Genomic DNA, 22,040 nt, shown 5'->3' on the forward strand with positions numbered 1-22,040 from the left:
AAGACCCTCAGGATCATCGAGTTCAACCATAACCTAACCCAACTCTAGCACTAAACCACATCCCTAAGAACCTCATCTGAATGCCTTTTAAACACCTCCAGGGATGGAAGTGCAATTACATGCATGTAATAGATACGTATACATTGATATATATAAATGTGTTAATTGGTGTGATAACATTGTCTTCTATATAATAATCCTTCTATTTTATGATCTTCAATATATGTAATATGAATTTGGAAAGGCGTTATGAAGAAAGAGGCATTACTTTTCAATTTATTTAGAGAGAGAGTAAGTTCAAGGGCCATTATGCATTAAACAAAAATGTTCTTTAAAGAAGATATTAGCCCGTAGCTCCAGGCAGCATCTGTCTCCTCTCCAGAGAGTCCTACTTGTGAAAGCAGCATCCCTTGTGAGGGAGAGAATCACTGACTTGAAAAGGACTGTTATTTTGTCCAATCTGCCCTAGTTCAGAGCCTTTTCATCTTCGTGGCTATTTAGCAGAGCCAGAAGCATAAGCCAGACACTCATTTCTGTGTTTTCTGCCGAAAAAAATCATCTCACCAGCAGCACAGCAGAGGAGCGAGTGCTCGGCCTTGGCATGGACACTTCTCGTTGCACCGGTCTGGGGTTTCTCCATGGTTTTTCTAGCAGCTCCCAATTATTATTGAATTATTATTAAACTTGCCGATTTCAAGCTGCCATCTTCCTATGTGCTTCCCTCCTGCCCCGAGAAGCCTTGAATCAGTTTTGTGGCTTTCCCAAATGTACGTGTAAAGTCACTCTGGCCATTTTAATGTCCATAGGGCTTTGGCACAGCTACCCACCAAATCAGAGCAGTGGGATGGCCCCTTCCACGCGCTTCACCTTGCTCTTTGAAAACTTATTTCTTAGTATTATGAGACATTAATTTTGATTTCCGCACTCCCCGATTTGCTGGTGTTAGTTTTTCAGTGTCTTTCCCCTTCCGTGGCAAAGAGGGAGCCCTTGGCCGGGAGAAGCTCTGATGGACTTGTGATGGCTTTCTGGGAGGTACCGCTTGGCTTTTGGTTGAGGCACAGGGAAAACTGGGAGGCTTTAGGATGAGAAACGGGAGATAAAGAACCTCAGATTTAAAAAGGAAAAAAAAAACCACAACAACAAAAACCCAGAAAAAAACACAAACAATCCTTAAGCAGAAAAACAAGTATCTTAATTTACACTTTTCTACTTGCAGTCATCAAACAAAAACCAATATAACAAGCCAGGAATGGCTTAAAGAAACCCCTTGACTTTTTTTTTTTTTTTTAGATATTTTTTGGTTACTCAGAATGATTACACTTCTTGGCATCGCTGTTTTTACAAGTTGGCTCATTGCGTTGCTTGCAACTCTTGGTCTTTGTTTTATTTAGCTGTGGTTTTTAATTTCCTGCTTGTGGCAGGGGACGTGTTTGTCAAACACGCTATAGCGAGTATCGTGTGGTTTCCCTTTCCACTCACAGTTCCTGGGTTTCGGCGGCGTTTGCTTCACAGACCGTTGGCGTGCGAATTGACAGCACGTGGCCGTATTCAGCGTAACCTGCAGCATCTCCTGTCAACTCGTATGCAACTTAAAGCCTGATGTTTTCAGTGGTCATAAATCAGTGGTTAGTTTTGCTTGAACTTGGGAGTGAGCTTTTAAATCAAAACCGTATTCTTACTAGTGCCTTATCATCGTTGGGTCAACTTGGTTTTGGAACTAATGTATTAATTTCATTTTTAGAATTTCTTCTCCTTCCCCGACAAAGAAGAAAGAGGGTTGGGAAGACCCTTAGGGCAACATAAGGAGTCTTCCGATGGTACATGGGCTGTCGGGCTGCTCTACTCTTCCAGACTTTCCTCACCTGGGAATGGGGACTTCACCATTGGTCCCACACAGTTTTGGTTGCATGATGTTCAGGTGCCTCACAATACGTTGCTTGCAGTTCATCTGTGTGGTTTTCCTGCTTATGAAGGTGAAACCTGGCTGCTGAGTAGTGCCTTTGATTGATAAAGCGTACAGTAAACCTTCCACCTGTTGTGGTACTTGGACACCTCTACAGAATATTTTTTTAGAACTTTTTTTTTTCTTTTGTAATGTGGGAAAAATATTTCATCATGCGTGATGACTCTGATTCTGCATTCAGAGAAACCCTCATGGATTTCACACCTCACCTAGGTGTTAAAACTCCTGAGATTTCTTATTGTGCATTAACGCTGTCTCCGGACAGACCTTGTGCGCCGTGCACATCTGGGTGCCCGTGGTATTTACCTAACCGTAGTCCATGGGGTTATTTGGTGCTTTTTAGTCCCCTGTGAGACTGCATGTTGTGGGTGAAAAGCCTACATGCTCAAAGGTGAATGGGCAAGAAATAAGCAGGTGGGCGTTTAGGCTCTGTGCAGTCGCTGAACAACGTTAACCTTAAAGTAAAAGGGAGGGAGGATGGTGGACAATATTATTTTGCACTTCCCTGACAGTGAGGGCCTGATGTTATTTTGAACATGTGCAAAGTCCAGCTTTTTGGGTTGGCCCCGTGGCGAGATGGACTCACTTCTCCTTGGCTTGGAAACAAGAGTTGCTCCTCAAAAGACCAGGAATTAGAAATTTCTGTTTCAGAATGTGCAGTTCTCATGTTACTGTGTAATGCAGTTTAAAATGCTTTTATTACAGCAAATCTATATTACTAATATTTTCTAATATTGGCACAGAAAAGTGATCCATTGTGGTAAAGTGATAAGAAAAATGCTATAACATGAGCATTCCAGCTCATGTTAACCACGTATTTGCAATAGAACAGGAAAATAAGAAATGTTGAGTGCCAGGGAGTTGTCAATTGTACTTTTCTCGTGGCGTTGGCAAGTTTTTCCTCTGCCAGAGCTTTCCGTTGCTTTCCATTGTCTGGGTAAGTCAAAGCAGGTGCCAAGGTTGGGTGTTGGGGCCTCTCTCTGGGTGAGTCACGGCTTTTTTCCCCAAGGTGCAGCTGAAGCTGGTTTCTGTGAGCAGGCTCAGTTTCAGGAGAAGAATACTTTTACTTTCCTCAACAACGAGTACTGACAAAGTGTAAAAGGGCTTGGGTTTCTCCTAGACAAGAAAATATATCTAGAGTCATCTCAGGCTTGTGAGGAATGCAACAGTTTGGAGACTGAGGATAAAGATTTTGCACTGTTTGAAATGCGCGCAGTTTTTCCAAATGGAAGCTTGCGTCCCAGCGTCCTGGGTCCAACTGGTGCGAGTGGAAGAGACGTTCCTTGTGAAGAATGCGGGGAGCAGAGGGAATTGCTGCAGCCTGAGCTGGGCAGTCAGAGCTGGAAGCATGCAGGGTGAAGCCCTTGTAACCTTGTGGATGAAAATCACAGGTGCCTAGGGTATAACGCAGAGGAATGCACGGCAACACCCTGCTTGTGGCATCCAAAAACCATCTCTTTGTGCTTCTGGTGCCTTTGGTTTTGTACCTTTTCAGTTGGCTATCGTCGTAGCTCTGCTTTCCTTCCCATTCGGATTTCTTTCTTTGAGTAATTCCCAGGACCTTCTCCAATGTCCAGCTCTACAGCCCGCTGTTAAAATAGTGCATTTTGTTAGGAGAAGAAAATCTGGAAGCAAGCTGAGCACCTTGTTCGAGGGAGCTCCTGGATACATTCCTATGTGATCTGCTTTAGCAGGTGGGTTGGACTAGATGATCTCCAGAGGTCCCTTTCAACCCCAACCACTCTGTGATTCTGTGAGCTTGTCTTTGGGGTTGGTTATCAAGCTGGGGGAGCAACCTGGGCTTGCAGTGCGAACCATGTTCAACAAGAAGGTCAGGTACTCAGAAGCTTTCTTGGCCTTCAGTGGTTGTGAGGTCATACAAGTTGCACTTTTTGTGTTGGTAAGTAAGGTTTTCAGAGTGGTGATATTTATCTTCCTTACTTGCTGGAGGACCTTGCTCTGAGTTAATGGCACAAGGCTGGAAATGACTGCCTGATGCATGTGCTGGTGACTAATGCAATAAAAGAAAACATTAGATGCTTTCTTGGAACGGAAGTTCTGCATGTTGAACACTGCTTAAAAACCAAAACAAGACCTTCCATAATCCTGGAAAGATCTGCAGCAGCTGTGGTGTGAGCTGGGAAGAGTTCATTTATCAACTCCATTGATGGACTGCTACCAAAATTCCACCACAAGCAGTTCAAGGAGTACATTGATGCCTTTGGGATTTCTGCCGTTCTGACAAGAAGCAAAAGGCATGTTCTTGCTGTCAGTGATGTCCTGACAGCGTAAGGAGTCCTTTGCCATCCTCCTCTCGCGCGATTGCAGACACGTACACCCTTACTTGTCTAATTGGCTTCCATGGTCTGTACAAAGCAGGTCCTGAGCACCCTGAATTAGTGTGCTGGGAGAGGAGATTTTGACCTCCGAATGTTGGTAATTTTTGGGTGCCACATGGCAGCTTCACCCAGAGCAGCACCATCAATCCGGTACTTAAAACCTTGGAGACTGACACTTGTGCCTTTCACGTGGACTGTCCCTTCACATGCTGATCGTATTGCAGCTCTTCCTCACTGGACTATTTCTGGTAGCGACTGTTTTGTCTTGATAGTCAATTATATGACTGCGCAGAAATAACTGGTCCAAACTTTATACACCAATTTCTTAAATATTGATGTGCACCTACTTGAAATACGAGCAAAGCAAGGAAACAAAACTCTCTCCCTCTTTGAGAGAGAGGATGGCATTTTTAACGTGATTGCTGTCTTCAGTGGGCTTAGGCTGATTTCCAGTTTGGGCTGTTAGTAAGCATGGTCAGCTTGTCTCTAATCCTTAAAATGTTTGACCGAAAGGATTTTTCACTGACGAGCAGCAGATTTTTACGCTGTTAGGGTAACAGGCTTGGATGCAAAGAGCATACCACACGCGAAGACGAGTTTCTTGGGAAGTTATAGGTACTGCTGGCTCCTAACCCATACAGCTGTACGAGCTGAAATGAGTCCCTGCCTGCTGTAGTTCAAATATATATTTAAATCTAAGTTCTTAGGATGAAGTATTTGACCTAATGGATAAAACAGGTAACAGGTACAAGGAAGCGAGGCATTTGCTTTCACACCCAATCGAGGTAGCCCTGGCACTGGGTATAGGGAGCGGGCTGACCTCAGGATGGGTTATAATTATAAATTCTGCCTATTTGGATTTATGTGAAAACAGAGGGAGCTGGGTTTTAAACAAATAATACTAGTGTCCTACATGATCCAAGCCTGAAGGAGAGGGGAGCTGTGGCTACTGCAATACGTGGGCGATAAAGATGCGAGGCACCAGCACCTATGGAGCTGTTATTGTTTCTGAGTGTGGTGTCCTGATGCACATTGAAGAAGGCTGGTGTGACAGCAGGGAGCTGGTAAGAGCCCTCTCTGGGGTCTCGCTCAGGCTGCTGGAGTTGTAGGTCTCTGACCAGCTGTGTGTAAAGCGGTCCAGCTTCCCTGACCATGCTGTTTGGTTTTTTTGCCTTTGATTGGAAGCTTTCTTAGATCTGTGAAGGATATTTTCACTTGTGCGGGCTTTCCCCGCAGTATTTTAGCTCTTGTTTTGTAGAAAAGTGGCTTGGTGGAGCACTCTGAAAGGTTCAAACCTGAAGCCTTGCACTCTGACAGCCACCTGGGACCGACCCAGCAGCTCCATCAAACCCAAGTCCTGCTCTGTTTGCTGCCCGTTCTGTTTCCATGTCTCCGTATTTATTTTCCTCAACGAAAAATTCTCCCTTTTTTTCCCCTCTGCTCTTTCCAATTCTCTCATCCACTCAAGAAGCTGCAGCTTGTAAGGCGAGAAGGCGTCTGGTTAGTAGTGAAATGGTAGATGGTTCCCATTGCCAGCAGTGTCCAGGGAGGAATCTGAGCATCAGTTTCCTTTGCCCCTTTTCTCCCTGCCCGCCCCTTCATCCAGGAATTTTCCCTAGTTTAGCCTGCTTTCTGAAAGCTTTACTGTAATGGGTTGCTAAGTAATTATTAGCGCTTCCTTTTTCTGCTATGGAAAGGATCGGAGCCTTTGGACACAGCCTGCGCTGGAAATAGTTTCATGGACAAGTCTTAATTTAGCGTGCACTAGCAAGATGCAAGGCTGAGGTAAGGAAGGGAACTCATGCCGTTTGGTTCATGTAACGTGCAGTTTGTTCTCTATTTAACGAGGCAAGTCTTTTTTCTGCTTGCTATCTTATTAGCTTGAACACAGTGTCCTGTGAGCGCGTGGGCAGGAGCTGGAATCTCGTTCGAAGCTGCAGAAGATCCAGGCTATCTTTCAGTTCTTTCAACTGGAGAGAAGGGAAAATTAAGCAGGTTATTCAGACTTCTCTCCTGCCTTTAAAATGTGCTTCGCAGGTCTCCTCCTGCTGACAATTGCAGATAATTTCAAGGTTTTTTTTTTTCTTTCCTCGGTTCGTTTTTGTATCACCAATCAGTTTTTAAAACCTGCTGAAATATTAGTTTTGATTAAAGAGGCATTATATCTGTGAATTTGTAGCTATCAAACGTGAATTCATGTGTTCTGAATAGTCGGTGATTGTGAGATGGCTGGGTGCCAGCAGCACCTCTCCTGCTGAATGCCAAGGGAGTCCTGGGGAGTTTGTGGCTGGTTTTCTTTTTTAGTGTGCTGAAGTTCGTGGGATCTGTCTCAGCAGATTAGGCACCTCGCAGTGATAATGCTGATCTCCTGTAGGAATATTTGTCTGTGGTTGTGGAATATTGGCTTTACCCCGTTCACCTACCTAGAAGGATGGAAAGTTTTATTCGCTTTCTGTAAAAGGTTATATTAAAACTTAAAAAAATACAACACAGCATGCCGTTAGCAGGGAACAGGAACATTTTGCAGAATGACTCTTGAAAGACTCTGTTGGTTGAACATGATATTCCAGAGTTAAGTTTAATGCTCGGACTATGCTAATTTCTTGAGGACAGTCACCTTTTCAGATGGATCGCACCCTGCAGATGGTGGCAGATTGTACCCTCCTCCACTCTTGCCAGGAGCCTGTGCTCACAGACAGAATAAAAGCAGAAAGGATGAAGCTATCTGTAAGAGCTGATGAATCTCTTGCCTTTAAAATTGAAGTGCTTTGTTTCAGGGAAAGTATCTATGAATGTATTTATAGTAATAAACAGCGTAGTCTCTGCTCCTTCATTGCGAGCAGGGAAATTGCTGTTCCACCAAGTCTGTGAAAGTGGAAGCTACTTCTAGATGCCTTGAAATGGTAGTTGTTTTTTCTCCAGGATACAAAAATATTTCAAGTCCAAATTTTAGAAATCTATACATTGACATGAAGCTATTACATACTGACTATCTGAAGCTGGTAGATAATGGCTGATGTTATATCAGGAATAGGTAGACTGGGACAATTTTCCTTCTGCCAGGTGTTGATGTTCTATCGTATAGGGCTGGATAATGGGAAGCGCTGTGCAAAGTGCCGGGTGAGTTCTGCTTGCAGCATCTCACCTGGGACGGCTTTAGCATCAGGACGTGGTGGGATCCTGCAGACCCCACTCTGAGGAGACAGGGCCATGGTGATGTGTTTATTCTCCATGTGGTGGAAACCCTGAGTTCTCCTGTTGGGACTCGAGGCAGCGCTATGTGGGAGAAGGTGCTGGATGCCCACCACCAAATACCTTCTGATGTTGGCTGCAGAAGAGAGACTGCGGGAAATGATTGGGTAAGCTAAGCCTAAAATAGAGCCAGGTCTCTGATATAGTACTCCCGGGGTATAGCATGCTTCCTGGTGTATGTAATACGATAGCAGTTTTTCCTGCCTGTAAGTGGAGAAGTAAAACCGTCGGGCATTCGGAGTGACCAGCGGCTGCATGCAGGAGGAGATGGTGCATGAAAAGTGTTGGAGAGCTCGGCTGGAGGCTGAGCCAGCTCCTGCCTTAGGAGTCGGAGTACGTTTGGGGATGATTGGGATGCTGGTGTTCAATGCACCTTCGTGGTTGGCTGTGTTTGCTGGGTAGGTGTTTGGCGTTGACTGGGAGCATGTGTATTTCTTGGTTTTCCATCTTGCCGTGAGTAGGACTGAGTGATCGCTCAGACTGCCAAGGTGTGTGACGAGTGATCGGGACATAGGATACTTGTTTTGCTTCTACTGCAAGTGCATGTTCGAGCTTGTCTGTAGTTGGACCTTGTGCTTGTTTTCTGCATACCAAATGAGCTGATTTTGAAACTTGTTGCAGAAGAATGGAATGAAAAACACAATTGAATGTGGATGTTTTTGGCTTAAAAAAACACAGAAAAACACAGATCAGAAGTGTACTATACATGCTATTTCTTTCATGTGGTAATTCTTTCCCTTGTATTTTATTTTTTCTTTACTTAATGCTTTGTCTGTCCAGGTGATGTTGGAAAGGGTGGATGTTGGGGGTTCTGGCTTCCCTTGCCCAAAGTGGGAGGCAAGTCTGCTGAAATGACCAGCTCCTCCTTTTTGCTGCAATTATATCAGACCATTTTCAGTGAGCTTTATCTCTTTGATCTAATGGGTAGGTTACCACAGACCTTAGGTTACTTGCATTTACGTGTAGAGGGTTATTTTATTACTGTGGATTTCCAAAATGACATATCTTTCAAATTTTGTGCAGATGAAGTTGAGTCTGCTGAAGAGACTGAAGATTGTCATGTTTAGTAGGAGTTGCATTATCCTCCCACTGCAAAGAATTAAGGAAAATAATGGTGTAGGAAGTAGAACGCAACGCTTTTACGATTAGGCATTTGAAAAGTAGTGTATTGTCACTTGGATATCAATCTGTAAACACCTTGAGGACCACAGTGGTTCCTGTTTAAAGCATTTTTGGTGTTTGGCTTCTAGGATAACTTCCTAGTAATATATTAGTGGTTGCTTTTATTATTAGCTGTTGCTGAGTGTTACTTTCACCTTGGTGGTAACCAAAGTGGAATCTGTTGGATTTATCTTTGTTCTGGGTGGGAAAGCAGTGCGAAGCTCCTGTAGACATTACGCCTGAGTATTGTCTGACTCTTGTGAAATATTCATGTGGGTTATAATGCAAAAGAAAGCTTTAAAACCCATCACAGTTCTCGCGAGGCTTCAGCAGAACACTGTGCAACCTCCGCCTGGCATCTGGACCTGCGAACGTCTCTGGAGGAATCACTGTTGTCAGAGGCATGAAGGAGGTTCGCGATTCCACATATGTCAACCTCTTCTTGTAACTGAGATGGACATCAGCCTGACCTAGTTTCTGTTGCATCGAAAGTAGGAAGGCAGAATTATGGCATGCTGAGTGTGTAACATTATGCATTATGGCACTCACTGGCGATGGAAGGTGGGTAACTTGGGTATTAGAAGTAGTAGCAATAGTAGTAATAATGATAAGAAAAAAAAAAATTGGATTAGCTTTCATCTACATGGATAGTTTCTCTTGCAGGCCAAACGCCAGCATATTTAGAGCCCAACTTATATATATATTTTCTCCTCTACTTCAGTCTCCCATTCTGCCTGTGGATATCTGCAGTGTTTTATTTTTACCATCCACCTTTAAAGTATGAGTAAATAGTGCTGACATACTACATTTGTTTTTGTTGAATTCTATAGGCTGTTGCGATGCACTGTTTTGTGTGTTGTTGTTGGTTTTTTTTTTTTTTTAATAGCAGTCACAGTTAATTCCAATTGAAACCGTAATTGGTATTTCGACTTGATAGCTGCTGTAAATCTCAAAGAAGGGAAGAGAAGGATGCTCTCATTTTGTTAGGCTGCTTCTCTTTCGGATGCATAGTGCATCTTCCAGCTCTCTGGGCTAATTAAAATGCCATTACAGTACATGTGGTGCTACAATACAGTCTAGGGAGACTTCCAAAAATAGATTCTTGAGTGCAGACAAATTAGAGAGGAAATATGCACTGAGCATTTTCTCATAGGTTTAAAGAGAAATAATCCATTTGCAGCCTTAATTGCTTTCTTGTAAATGTTGAAGACTTTTTTTCCCTGTAAATTTCAAATGAGTAGACAAATAAATAATATGTCCGTGATAATAACTGTTCTCATTACTAATATTTTAACTTGTTGTTACACACCATAGCTGTTAATATGCAAATCAGGATGGTTTTTACTGGACTGTGCTTAATGGTCAGGGACAGAGACTTTTATTCCTCAGCAATCCTATTTTAGCTGCCTGGTATCCCAAGGCTACATGGTTAGTGCTTGGTCTGGTTTTAGAAATACAGCAATACAGTTGACCAGAACCACCCACTCACCCACCCCAAAACCTGCCAAGAAGTAACTCTGATAGATACTGTTTGCACATTGTTCTGCAAAACAACCCCCCCACTTGTGTATAAAATACAAAACACTTTTTATAATGCGACTGCAGTACGTATATGCTGATAGCAGGGGAAAAAACTAGATGTTCTTGGGCCTGGAAGAGGTCCATGAAATTGCTGTGGGCTTACATGTGGAAGGGAGGCAGTGCATGACTCTGGGCAGTGCCAGCAGGAGTGAGGAGATCTCACTTCTGGTGTGGACCTCCCCATAAGCTGCTGAGAGCAGCCTGGTGACAAGGGATGGGGCTGGTGCTGGTTTGGAGATCTCCAAGCAGTGAAAGAGCTGGGAAAAGGTGAAGGCACGAAGAAGAACAGCTCATGACTGTGATGGCAAGTACCATGCAGAGGATCAGCTCATTGGAGCACAGCAGATGATGCTAATGAGCTATACAGGCTGTGTGGGGTGGTTTTGAAGCTCGCTTTAGGACTGAATTTGGTCCAGTCCCCAGACATGAGTCCCCATTAGTGGTTGGAGGGTGTTAGGTGAACTAGAGGGTGTTTTGGGTTGAGTTTGAGGTGTATTTCCCCCCTAAAAAATCAGTCTGTGTACTCAGACTGCTCCGTGATGCAACCAAGATACGCAATGTGGAAGAGTATGGGAGGCGGGGTGGCCAGGGTCTCGCTCCAAGAGCCCACTCGGAGTGTAAAGCGAAAGCTGAGCCTGCCAACACTCCTCTGCATATGGGCTTTGAACCTAGCCCTGGTCAAGTGCGCAATAATCATATAACAGAATCATAGAATACGAGGTTGGAAGAGACCTCAAGCATCACCTGGTCCAGCCTTTCTTGGTAAGAGCACAATCTAGACAAGATGGCCCAGCACCCTGTCCAGATGAATCTTACGTGTCCCATGTTGGGGAATCCACCACTTCCCTGGGTGGGTGATTCCCCAACATCTCAAACTCATCTTTTGAGTGAAGATGGCTGTGAAGCTGATTCTGTCTTCAAGCTTTTCTCAATCAGTGTCATTGTGTCTAAGTGTCTTTTGATTGTACCCCGAAGCAGATGGGGAAGGTGGAATGGTTGGAGAGAAGGGGGTTGGATCTCTCTTCTTTGTGAGACAAGTTCACAATTGTTTTACTAGAAAGCAGTGAGGAGAGTAAGGTAACTCAGGAATAATTGATCCAGAAACATCCCCTTCCTTTATGTCCTTAGCAAAAGCTTGATTTTAAATGTGGATGGATGGAAGGAAGGATGTGGTTGGGGTGGTTTCATAGATGCCAACCGATCGCTGTTTATCCTGGGCTTACTGTCAGCTGCCTTGTTTTGCCTGAGGCTTTTTATCGATTGGGTACTGAGAAATTAGAGCTTCTTTCCCTTTTGGTTTGGAAGGCATGGGGGCAAGCTTTTGAGCTGTATCCTTGTGGGGAAAAAATAGCCAAAATAATCTGGTAACTGCCTTGCCAAGTGGTTTGATGCAAAGAAACAGTTATCAAATTCATCACCAGTCACTTGGACTGTTGCAGATGTCTCACTGGGGTGTCTTATTGCTCAACAGTTTTCTTCTTTGCTCCATTTTGTTATCTGGGAGGTGGAAATATATAAACAAGAGGCTCTGGTTCCTGCTGTATAACTGAGGTTTTGCAATTTGTGTGCCAAGCCCAGCCCAAAACCAGCTGTGAATGGCAGTAGCTGCCTCACATGGACAGCACGAACGTGGCAGTTCAATAGCAAGGTCTTTGCTTTTGGGACTTGTTGCCTACAGAAGGCATGATTCCTTGCCTTGTCAGAAATATCCAATTATTGCTCTGTAGTGCCATATTGTCCAGAAAGCGTATGACTAAAGTAGGCCAGAAATGTATTTGGTTGAGCTCTCAAACTCCCTGTGTTAGCTGTTAATTGCTCATCCTGAAAAAGCCACGGAACCACTGTATCGTCTTTCCTCAGCAGAAAACCGGATCATGTTGGAAAAACTACCAAGTTCTGCAGACCATCTTATTTTTTAAAAAAATCTTTTCTCAGAGGTTTCTCCTTGATTGTCTACAATTCATCTTCTGGTGTTGAATCTAAACCTAAGGGCAGCACTTTGGCCATGGAGGCTGTCATGTCCCTTTGCCAGATATTTCTCATCTTGTAATTGTACATTTGACTATTATTATTATCATCATGATTAAGGTGATAGGGTTTTACTCGTTTGTCATTGAACCTTGCATCCATCCATTTTCCAGCTTGTTGAATGCTGCCTCTCGTGCTCCAAAGGGGCGTCTCTGTGGTGTGAGGACACACCTGAGTTTTAAATAAGTCTTTACTTCTTTTACCAGTAAATGGTGAACTACCACAATAAGCTGGATATGACAGATCCAGAAGCAGATGATGACTGAGTGGGCTTTTTAAACCAGGTGTCTGCTTGGTTTAGGGTGATTTATGCAGGCCTGATTTTCTTACTGATATGCCCTATGTAGCCCCTCAATTTTTTTTTTTTTTTAATAAAACTTAGGTAACATTAAAACTTTTTTTTTGCGAGTTTGGCAGCCAGATATACTGCCAAATAAATAAATCAGTTGCCTGCCTTCAACTTCACCTTGATGCATCTGCCTTGCTTTTCCTGTTACCTGGTATTTGTGCTGCCTTTTGACTATATTTGAGAAATTACATCCTAGTCAATAATGGCTATTTTGTGTACCTCTCGCTCCTGCCTTTCTCCCCTACCTCTCAAAGTTTTACTTCTATGGCTCTGTGGGACTTTTCCTCTACTCTGGTTGTCCTTTAAAGGTACTTGTTGGTTCGTCACTTTCCTCAAGGAGTTCGAGTAGGCCAGGGTGATTTGCATCAGGTTGAAAGATCTGAATACATGGAAGACTATTTAAATAACCTCTTCGTTCCCAGTTCTGCCCTGCATTTTTAAGCTCATCAGAGTTAATTATAGTAAGGCCGCTTGCAGTTTTCTGTAAGAGCTCACTGAATGCTTCCAGCTTCTGTTTTTGTTCATTATTTGTCTTGGTTTTTTTTTAAGAAAGCTGAACTTTTGTCCTCCAACTTTTTTGGTTTTGTCTTGGTGATGATGACGTTCATTTTGTTGCTTTATTTTTTCTGAGGGTTTGTTTCTGTGCATGTTTCTGTCTTATTCTAGAGTGTACTGTAGCCAGCTTGTCTTTGTTTTGCTATTTTCAACATGCTTAAATCCTGCAAACCCAACTACTTCCAAACCTGTCCCGGCTATATTTTTCAAGTAACTTAAACAACTCTTTGGAACAGACCATGCTTAAAAATTCAAGTTCTTATCAATGAATAATGGCTTCATCTTATTAATTAATGAGTAGGAATACCCAGATCTGTAAACTAAGCTATACTGACTGTTCTCTAACTTGAAGCATGAATCAGACGGGCTGGTGTCTGCCTCCTTCCAGGCTTGATGGACGGTGCCGTTTGTATTTTGTAGGCAATCTGGTTTGTCTCAGTACTATTCAAAGCAGGGTCTGTGGCTTATAAGTCAGATCGTGACTGCGTGGTTTGACCTTTTTTGCACTTTCTTTGCCTGTCCATGGCAGTGAGACAAGGGGCTTCCCGTCCCTGTCTGCTTTTTGGGGACTGCAGAAGCACCCCTGGGATCCCTTCTAGGCAGTAACAAGGATGAAACTAGAAAGCACAGATAATTTTAGTGTCTTCTGAGGGTTTTTCTTAAATTTTGTAATCGCCAAAGTTTTCTCTGTAGATACATGGTGAAGTGTGCAGAGGAAAGGTAAAGGTAGGAGGAGAGGGCAAAACTGTTTTGTAATGGAAAGTGGTTGTATTCCTTTCGGCATTTGCAGAACCAGGCTGCTCTTGGCGCTTTCAAAGCACTGGCAAAAACCGTTGTGCTTTTCCCTCGTCACACAAAGGTCAATTATAATATACATCAATTGATTTAGGGGAGAGTCTCCAGTAATGTTTGTTAGAAGAAATCCTCATGCTGCAGCAGCAGAAAACACGTTTTTCTTGAGGCTTAGATCCCCCAGGTGACCAGTTTATTTTCAATGTGATGATGCAACAGGACCTGTGAAGCAGCGTGGTTGAATATGCGAAACATGGGGGTTTTGTTTTTCTATTTTAAAGTTGTATAGAGCACATAATCACAGCCCAGGACTCCAAACCCCTCCAGCTTTCAGTGGTCAGTTCTCAGGGCTGTTTGTTTGTTTTAACAAATAATTCTTTAAAAGTTTGACATCAACTAAAGGCCCCTGTTTGAGAGGAGGAATCAATCAAAGCAAGCGCTTTTGTGGGCAGCAGTATTGCTGAGCAGTATCCTGGCATATTGGGCGTATGGATTTTAGTACTCGATCAAAGTTTGATGTAGCACAGTGATGATTGTAAAGCCTTCCTTCCAGTGTCCTTTCGGAAGATTTAAGGTTTTTGGCTGGTTTGGGGTTTTTTTGGTCAGGATTGTGGTGGCAGTAGGTATGACGCTTCATTAAATGCAGTGGTACTTCAACTCCTAACAAGCTGATCACCTAGTCTTTTGAAATGAAAGGATTTCTTTGCTTCTTTGTAGCATTTTAAGCTTCTTGTAGGAAGCTGAGGAGACTACAGGAATGTTTAACTGCTTCAAGAGGTGAACGTGTGTTTGTTTGCAGCCACTTTAACTTTTTTTAATCCATGCTAGTAGCTTAGGAGAAGAGGTGCTGTGTACAAAGGTACAAATATCTCCTTATGAAACCACCTTTTATTTTTTTAAATAAAGATTTTTTTTTTAATCACTCAATACAGCAAATATAGAATCTCAGTCTTACGTAGTTTGGTTTCACTTCCAGTGTTTAAGGTGTCAGTGCTTTAAAACATGTTCTTAGATGTTCTTCTGTGATGAATCTGTTACTCATTTTGAAACAAAGATTGAAGAGTGGTGTTTGTTTTTAATTAGTTGAAAAATGTAGGTACTTTATTTCTTAGAATTAAAAAAAAAGAAAGAAAATAATCCCCACTAACTGACAGTTTTGTTAGTGATCTCTGATGCACTGGAGGGACTGAAAATTCAAGTCCACGGGCAAGAAAAGGCTTATATCTGTTTGTCTTCGAAGCAGGTGAACCTGCCGAAATCGCTGCTGCTGCAAACTCGCGTTACAAACCAGTGGGCTCTTGTGAGTTGTTCTGTGCCAGCAGCTTTGTACCGCTGGAGATGCAGGTTTGATCCGTCGCTTGGGCAAAACTGCTGGGTTTAGCACGAGAAAGGGCACCTTTGCTCCTACAGCCTCGCTACAAGCGGGTGTTTCCATCAAAACTGACCTGGATTTGTCTCGCGGAGCACCTGGGCTGCTGGTTACAGGGCTCTGTTTTGTTCCTTCTCTGAAGGCACAACTTGGTCTGAAATAGCTCGGCGGAGCAGGGCGGCCGCTGCCTCGTTGCTAGGAGAGCCCAGCAAAGTGACATATATACAGAGACATATATACACATATATATATATATTTTTTTAGGCCGCTGACAGGCTGAAGAGATGAGTTGGGAGCTTCTCGTGGTCCCTGGGTGATGCTGGTGTGTTCAGCACAGAAGCACAGCAAAGGCTTCAGCAGCAAGTGGGGTTGCAGTTCACCAAATGAATTAAAAAATTACTAATGAGGGCTGAGACAGCAAATGCCTGTCTTGTAGAAAAAACACCACCGTAAAACCCAACCTAACCAGGGAGGATCGTATTTTTTTGCTATCCGTTTATGCTCTTTGATCTGCAGTGACCGCTGTCTTGTGAATCTGGAGAGGCTGATGGCTGAATGTTATGTAAAATAGCGATGTTTTGCTCTACCCCTTGAATCTCTTTGCCTCCTCATTTATTGCCATTTGCTGCTGCTTGTGCAGGTGAAGCTGAGATGGCCAAGTGTCTTCCACCAATACTGTAGGGTGGCCGCTCCGGTATAGCAAGCCCAGCTGCTCTTTTGGCTCTAGAGGTTACAAACCAAAAGCCAAGAAGATTATATTATGAATAATCTATATTACTTGTTTGAGAAGGAGAATTCAGCATGGTTATAGTTTAATTTATTGCCATATTGTCTGAGGCTTGGGTACGGTGACTGGAGCTAAACCCACACGAGCAATGGAGAAGACCCAACTTTCTCTCCAGAAACCTGGAATAGTGAAAATAAGGAGAAGGAACTAAAGCGTATTGGGTTTTTTAATTTTTATTTTGTACGGGTTTTAACCTTCCACTGACATCTTAACATTTTTATAATACTGTCCTTTGCTTTGACTGAGATGGGGTGGCTTCTTTGATGTCTCCAGACAGGGTTTGTCTTGATCGTATCTGTGCTGCAGAAAAGCGTTAGAGGAAAACAAGGGAGAGAGAACTGGCAAAGGTGGAGATATTCATGGTGGAACAAATGGGTTTGAGGTGGATTTTCTGTATTCAAGTATTTATAATCTAAGTACTGAAAATCTAATTTAGCATTTTTTGCTTCAACTTTTATGGAGAGGCAGATACAAGGGGAATGGGTGACTAGAAAAGCTGGTCTGGCAGTCTACAGCAGTAGGTATTTTGTGCTGTTTCAACTCTACCTGAATGCAAGATACAATCTTAGAAAGATTTTAAATAGAGAACTGCTTCAGCAAGATGGATTTCTGCATATCATTTACAAAGTATGTTTTTAATGCCTTTCTGAAATCCAAACTTATGCAAAATGGGGCTTGTTATGCATGTCTATGCATTTTAATCTCCTGCAGTGATTTGCCAGTTTTCCTTAACGTCTCCCTTGCATATTACAGCCATTCTTCAACTTTGCTTCACAGGGCTGTGTTTCTGTCTTAACTCACTCAGTTCTCCGAGCAAGGAATGAATTGCAATTTAGTTATTTTATGGTAAGGTTTATAGGCTGATGTGCCTATTTCCTTGGGTTGGGATTACTACCAGTTTTGGATATAAAGACCCGGAAAGCCTGAGTGCGATTCGGGCTACAGTATCTTTTATGCTTTAGTGTAAGCAGTTGTTATGCAGCTGTCCTGTTAATGTTCTTCTTTCTATTGATTTGTGCTACTTGTGTGTTTCTGTTTTACATTGATAATTGGTTAGATTTTTTTTTTTTTCAAATTTCTGTTTGGAATGTCTAAAATAGCTCAGCTAACCAAAGAGTTGATGTGATATTTTTTTTCTCTTTCCAGATGGGCTTTCTGGCAGAGACCAGCCAGTAGAGCTGTTGAATCCACCTAGAGTGAACCACATGCCTAGCTCTGGTAAGAAGAAACTTTTATTAAATGTTATTCCTATTCTGGGAATGCAGTAAAATATTCTGCAGCTCTGCCTTGCAAGTGGGAGAGCAAAATGCAAATGTAAAATGCTGGAACAAAGTGTGTTAGAACTTGCACGCCATCTACTTTCCCAGGCTGGGTGAGTGGGATTTGGGAGTGGAGGGAGGATGGAGCAGCCTCAGGAGTCCAAAATATCTCAGCCCTTACCCTTGGCAGGGGGCTAAAGGGAGCCTGACCTGTCTAGAGCTGCCTATTTTTCCTCAGAAAGGAGAGGACAGCAGAACAGAGCAGCACCTTACGAGTCTTTTTCACACTGGGCTCTCGGCGACTTGCTTTTCTTCCCTCTTCTAATGGCCCTGCTACGGCGTCTCTTGGGTCTGGTCCTTCTAGCATGGAGCGAGCACAGCAGCCGGAGTGTTCATCCCGAAGACCGTCTGCTCCTCGTGCAGCTGAGAGAGAACTTACGGCTCACAATTGCAGCTCTGCAAGTGGTAGAAACCAAAGTTCTGGTCACAGTACTTGAAATGCTACAGAAAGCAATCTGCTGCTGTCTTCTGTATTTCCCCCTTCTCTCTTCCAAAAGTGTTTTGTTTCCAGGTGCAAACAGATAGAGATATTTATACTAGGGATGACAGGATGTATGAAGCATTATCTAATTTCCAGGTAGGAGCTCGAGTTTTCCAAAAACCCAACTTTCCCTTCTCTGCTGCCTTCCAAAATGCCTTCAGGTCCTTTTATATTAAGGAAGAGATCTTGCAGAAGATCTAAGCGCTTTTGGTAATGGCAAGTTGGAAAAATGTAAATGAAGCTTATTCAAAACAACTTCAGTAGATTAGGGGGAGGGGAAAAATGGGCTGTGACCCTACCTAGATTTTTGTGGACTTAAATGCGTATCTGGGGAAGGAAACTTTTAAGGGGCTAAAGCTATTGTGCTGGAAAAAAAGGATGAGATCCTCGTTTACTGGCTACAAGCGTTTGGCTTTGGATTCTGAGAATTCTCTTCTCGCTCTGTGTGTTCCAAAACTCATTTGTCAGGTAAGGGAGGTTGTATTTTCCTAACCCTGAGAGAGATTCTTATTTTAAGACTACTGTGGTAACACAGGTCAACTTTAAGATTTTATTCCCCATTTGGTATCCCTGTGCTAGGTTGAATTTTGTGGCTCTGCACAAGAGGGGTCTCAGTCCTCTTTTCTGGCAGTAGCTCCATGGCCAGTATTGGGAATGTGGTGAGTTTGAATCTTTTACTGTTTCCTTTTGAGATGTTTCAGGACAAAGGCTGATGCTGGTTAACAGCTCGAGCAACCTGATGGTAGAGTTCTGCGTGCTCTGCTTTCCCCCAGATTAAAAGAGGCTTTTTTTTAAGGTGTTACGGACTCATCCAGGATTTATGAAATTCTTACTGTTTGGACTCCATTTTCAGTGTTTTTAATAGCTCACCTGTATGGCTGCTGGACAAGTAAACAGCCAGGCATTGCTGGGGAGCTCTGTTCATGCTAAGAGGGAGGGATGTGAGACACACAGCGACATCTCTGTCAAATTACTTCTGTCAGCCTTGTAGCCGTGGGAATTCCTGTCTCGTGCTGCAAAGTTCAGGCTGGTTGTGCATGTGATAGGCAAAGGGTAGGACTGACTAAAATATGAAAATGTGACCTTATGTGAGAAACAGCATTGGCTCTAGGCAGTGGTCACCCAGGTACTTGTCACTTGAGACCCTCCGCTTATTCAGTTTCTGCTAAATTTTGGAGAAATCTTTTCAGCCCTGCAGTGCATACACAGGCTGGAAATGTCTATCTTATATTTTGGTTTACAGGACAGTAATGAAAACCTGGAAGCACAGCGTTTGGCAAAAAGCAAAAAGATGTTTTTGCATGTTTGTAATTGCAAGCAAATCTCATTGATCTTGGAAGTGGCTCAGCAGCTGTCTTCCAAGCACGGCGCCTGCCTATACCTATGTATCCTGATGGGTTGTTAAAATTACTGTTAGAAGCTGCTGTCAGTTTGAGGGAGTTACCCACTCAGGCAAACCATTGTGTCTGGTTTTTATCACTATTACCTTTAGGACTTTGCTGCAGATCCTTCTGAGAAAAGAAAGGAGTAGTAGTACCAAGTATTGCTCTGGAAAAACAAGTTATGTGTGGGTTTGTGGGGTGTTGTTCCAAGTCTCAGGCATGGCTGAAATAATGGTGTTGAAAAACAGCTTAAGGAAAAAATTGCTTAATCGTGTCCTGGGATATTCCATTTGAAACCTTATTCCATCCTGGTTATGGTAAAGCGGCTCATTTGTAGCCCTCATGATGAATAAACTTAGGTGGACAATGAGCCTTTATCCCAGGAACTACATTTCTAGTTAAGATAAAAATCATTGTGGTGTACTTGTAGGAAACCAAAATGTTTTCTCTTTGCCACAAGCCGAGGGAAGAAGTTTTTTTTTTTGATCCTTGTTGGTTGTTTTTCTCTGATGTAAAAATGTGAGAAAGGGATGTGCAATACCCAGGTCCTAGACATGCTCTGTCCTGTGGAAGCATCTCTAGTACAAAATATAAACGTTTAGAGCGTTTTCATGAAATGGTTTAAGGAGTGAATTGGATTAAGTAGAATGGAGTTCAGTCATTGGCAAGGTGTGTTTTTAGGAAAATTATTCCTCTCTCATTTTTGAATAAATTAAGGATTAATTTGAGGAAGGGAAACATTTTCTCTTTGCAAAACTGTATCACCCATAACTGGTGCTTCTGAGTGTCTTAGTTGCTTGTAAAACAAGACAAGACCCTGACAACCCACATCTCGCACAGGAATATAATCATCTGTTTGATAATGCTGCTTTCTCTTTTTCTGACTTCAGAATATTACTGCATCTTTGGCCTGGGGGAGGAAGAGGGTAAATTGTTGAGTTTATTGCGCAACGTTGCTTTTACTTGCTGAATTCAGAGATCTTCAGAGCAAGGACCACACAGATTATTTTTAGTTAATGTTATATGGAAAAAATCTCATTATGATTAAGGGGGCATAGTTAGCAGGAGAGAGAACTTCCCAGATACGGGAGCACAGAGGTGGCCACTGTTTGGTTTTGATGGGTGGCAGCAGATGGCTTGCGGAATGGTGGAGGAGTTGTCCTGCAAGGTAGCATACTGGTTTTAAGTATTTTTTGTGTTTTGCGGTATTTTTCTTCTTTTTAGCAGCAAACTTAGCTGCAGTCTGCATAAAGAAGACATTTATATGTAAGGAGGGAAGGACAGAGCTCTCTTGTCCCCGTACTTTTTCTTCCTATGCTTTTAAACTAGAGATGCTATGCCTTAAAGACCTCTTAATAACACCACCTGTGTACTGTTGATGCTGTCCTTAAGATTTATAGAATAGATCTTCATTAATCATACTTTATAGAGTGAGTTTTCTTTCTTTATAAGACTATGTTTACAGTACTTCAGATAAACAATCTCCTGTTAGCCTTTTCAGTTTCTCTTGTCAGTATCGAGGTGGTAATTGCTCCTTTTGTTACAAAACAGTCTTAAGCGATTTCTTTAGTATTAGAAATGTGAAAACAGCGTGATATCTGTGATATATAAGTAAAATTAGAATTAAATAAGATGGAAACTTGTCATTTTTAAACTTAAAAGCTTCAAGTAATAAAACTGCAAATTTGGGGGAACAGTCTCAGCCGACCAACCGTGTTCCCCAATATGCTGGTCGTGGCCTCATGTGAAGCTCTGGGGATATCTGCGTACAGTACAATTACTGAATTAGCGTAGAAATTCCCCTTCCTGTAGCATTTCCATTGGCTTTTCAGGAACGCGTTCCCAAGTTGTGATAAAAATAGTAACGAAATCATATAACTTATTGCTGTGGCTGAGGGCAGCTGAGAAATAGGTTGCATTGGGACATATCCATTGCATGATAGATGTATAGAGAGGTCGAGGAAAAGAAGTTGGGCTTCTTGCCCCTAAGGTGAAGACCCTTCCTCTGGCTGCTGTTGCAGATCAGATGGGAGGCTGCTACACGTGCCTTCTTGGGGCTGTTCTCCGTGTGTCATCTGCCAAACCGCTGGTGGTCTGTGTGGCCATCGGGCACATTAAAGAAGTGGCTGTGCCCCTGCTCTCCATCCAGGCCGCGGTCTTTACCGTGGCGCTGCCGCTCAGCCCTTGGGACCAGCACCGTACCGGGCTGCTTGGGACCCGACGCCGGCAAGAGCAGGGGCAGCCGGAGGATTAATATTGCTAGGACTAATATCGTTACACGATTTTACAGGCTTTTGAAATCGGAGATTAATCCCCGTCTCTAAGAAGGGAGCGTTAGTTCAGTTGGTCTAACAGAGCCGAGTACCGTGCCTTTGTTAATTTATCCCTTCAAAGGAAGGGGATGCCCTCTCACTTCATGTTTTCAGATAACTCGCCTGCTTTCTATAGTGTATCTGCTTCAAAAGCTCCTTCAGAAAGGGACCAAATCAGCGTGGCACAGTGCGACTTTGAAGCGGGTTCAGGTCGCTGGCCGGTCAGGTGGGATTCGGGGCTCCCCACAGTTTCGCGCCTCCCCAGACAGGAGCCCCTTCGTCCTTGTTCACGCTGGGACATATTAATACGGGAGCCGTGTATGGTTTTATCGTGCCCCAGAGCTGTAGCTCGCATGCAGAAAGGCTAGGC

At 43.1% G+C, this 22,040-nt stretch overlaps 1 protein-coding gene across 9 annotated transcripts in view; it reads left to right on the forward strand.

Moving 5' to 3' along the window:
- HDAC4 (histone deacetylase 4) overlaps positions 1–22,040 on the forward strand; it is a 231,084-nt gene that overhangs the window by 69,867 nt on the left and 139,177 nt on the right. For all 9 annotated transcript variants that reach the window (XM_065637251.1, XM_065637248.1, XM_065637254.1 and 6 more), the window contains exon 3: positions 17,323–17,394. In XM_065637251.1, the coding sequence (XP_065493323.1) occupies positions 17,323–17,394 (72 nt within the window). The remainder of the gene's footprint in view (positions 1–17,322; positions 17,395–22,040) is intronic.

This window comes from Caloenas nicobarica, chromosome 6 (genome assembly GCF_036013445.1).
Source record: "Caloenas nicobarica isolate bCalNic1 chromosome 6, bCalNic1.hap1, whole genome shotgun sequence".
Lineage (NCBI taxonomy): Eukaryota > Metazoa > Chordata > Aves > Columbiformes > Columbidae > Caloenas > Caloenas nicobarica.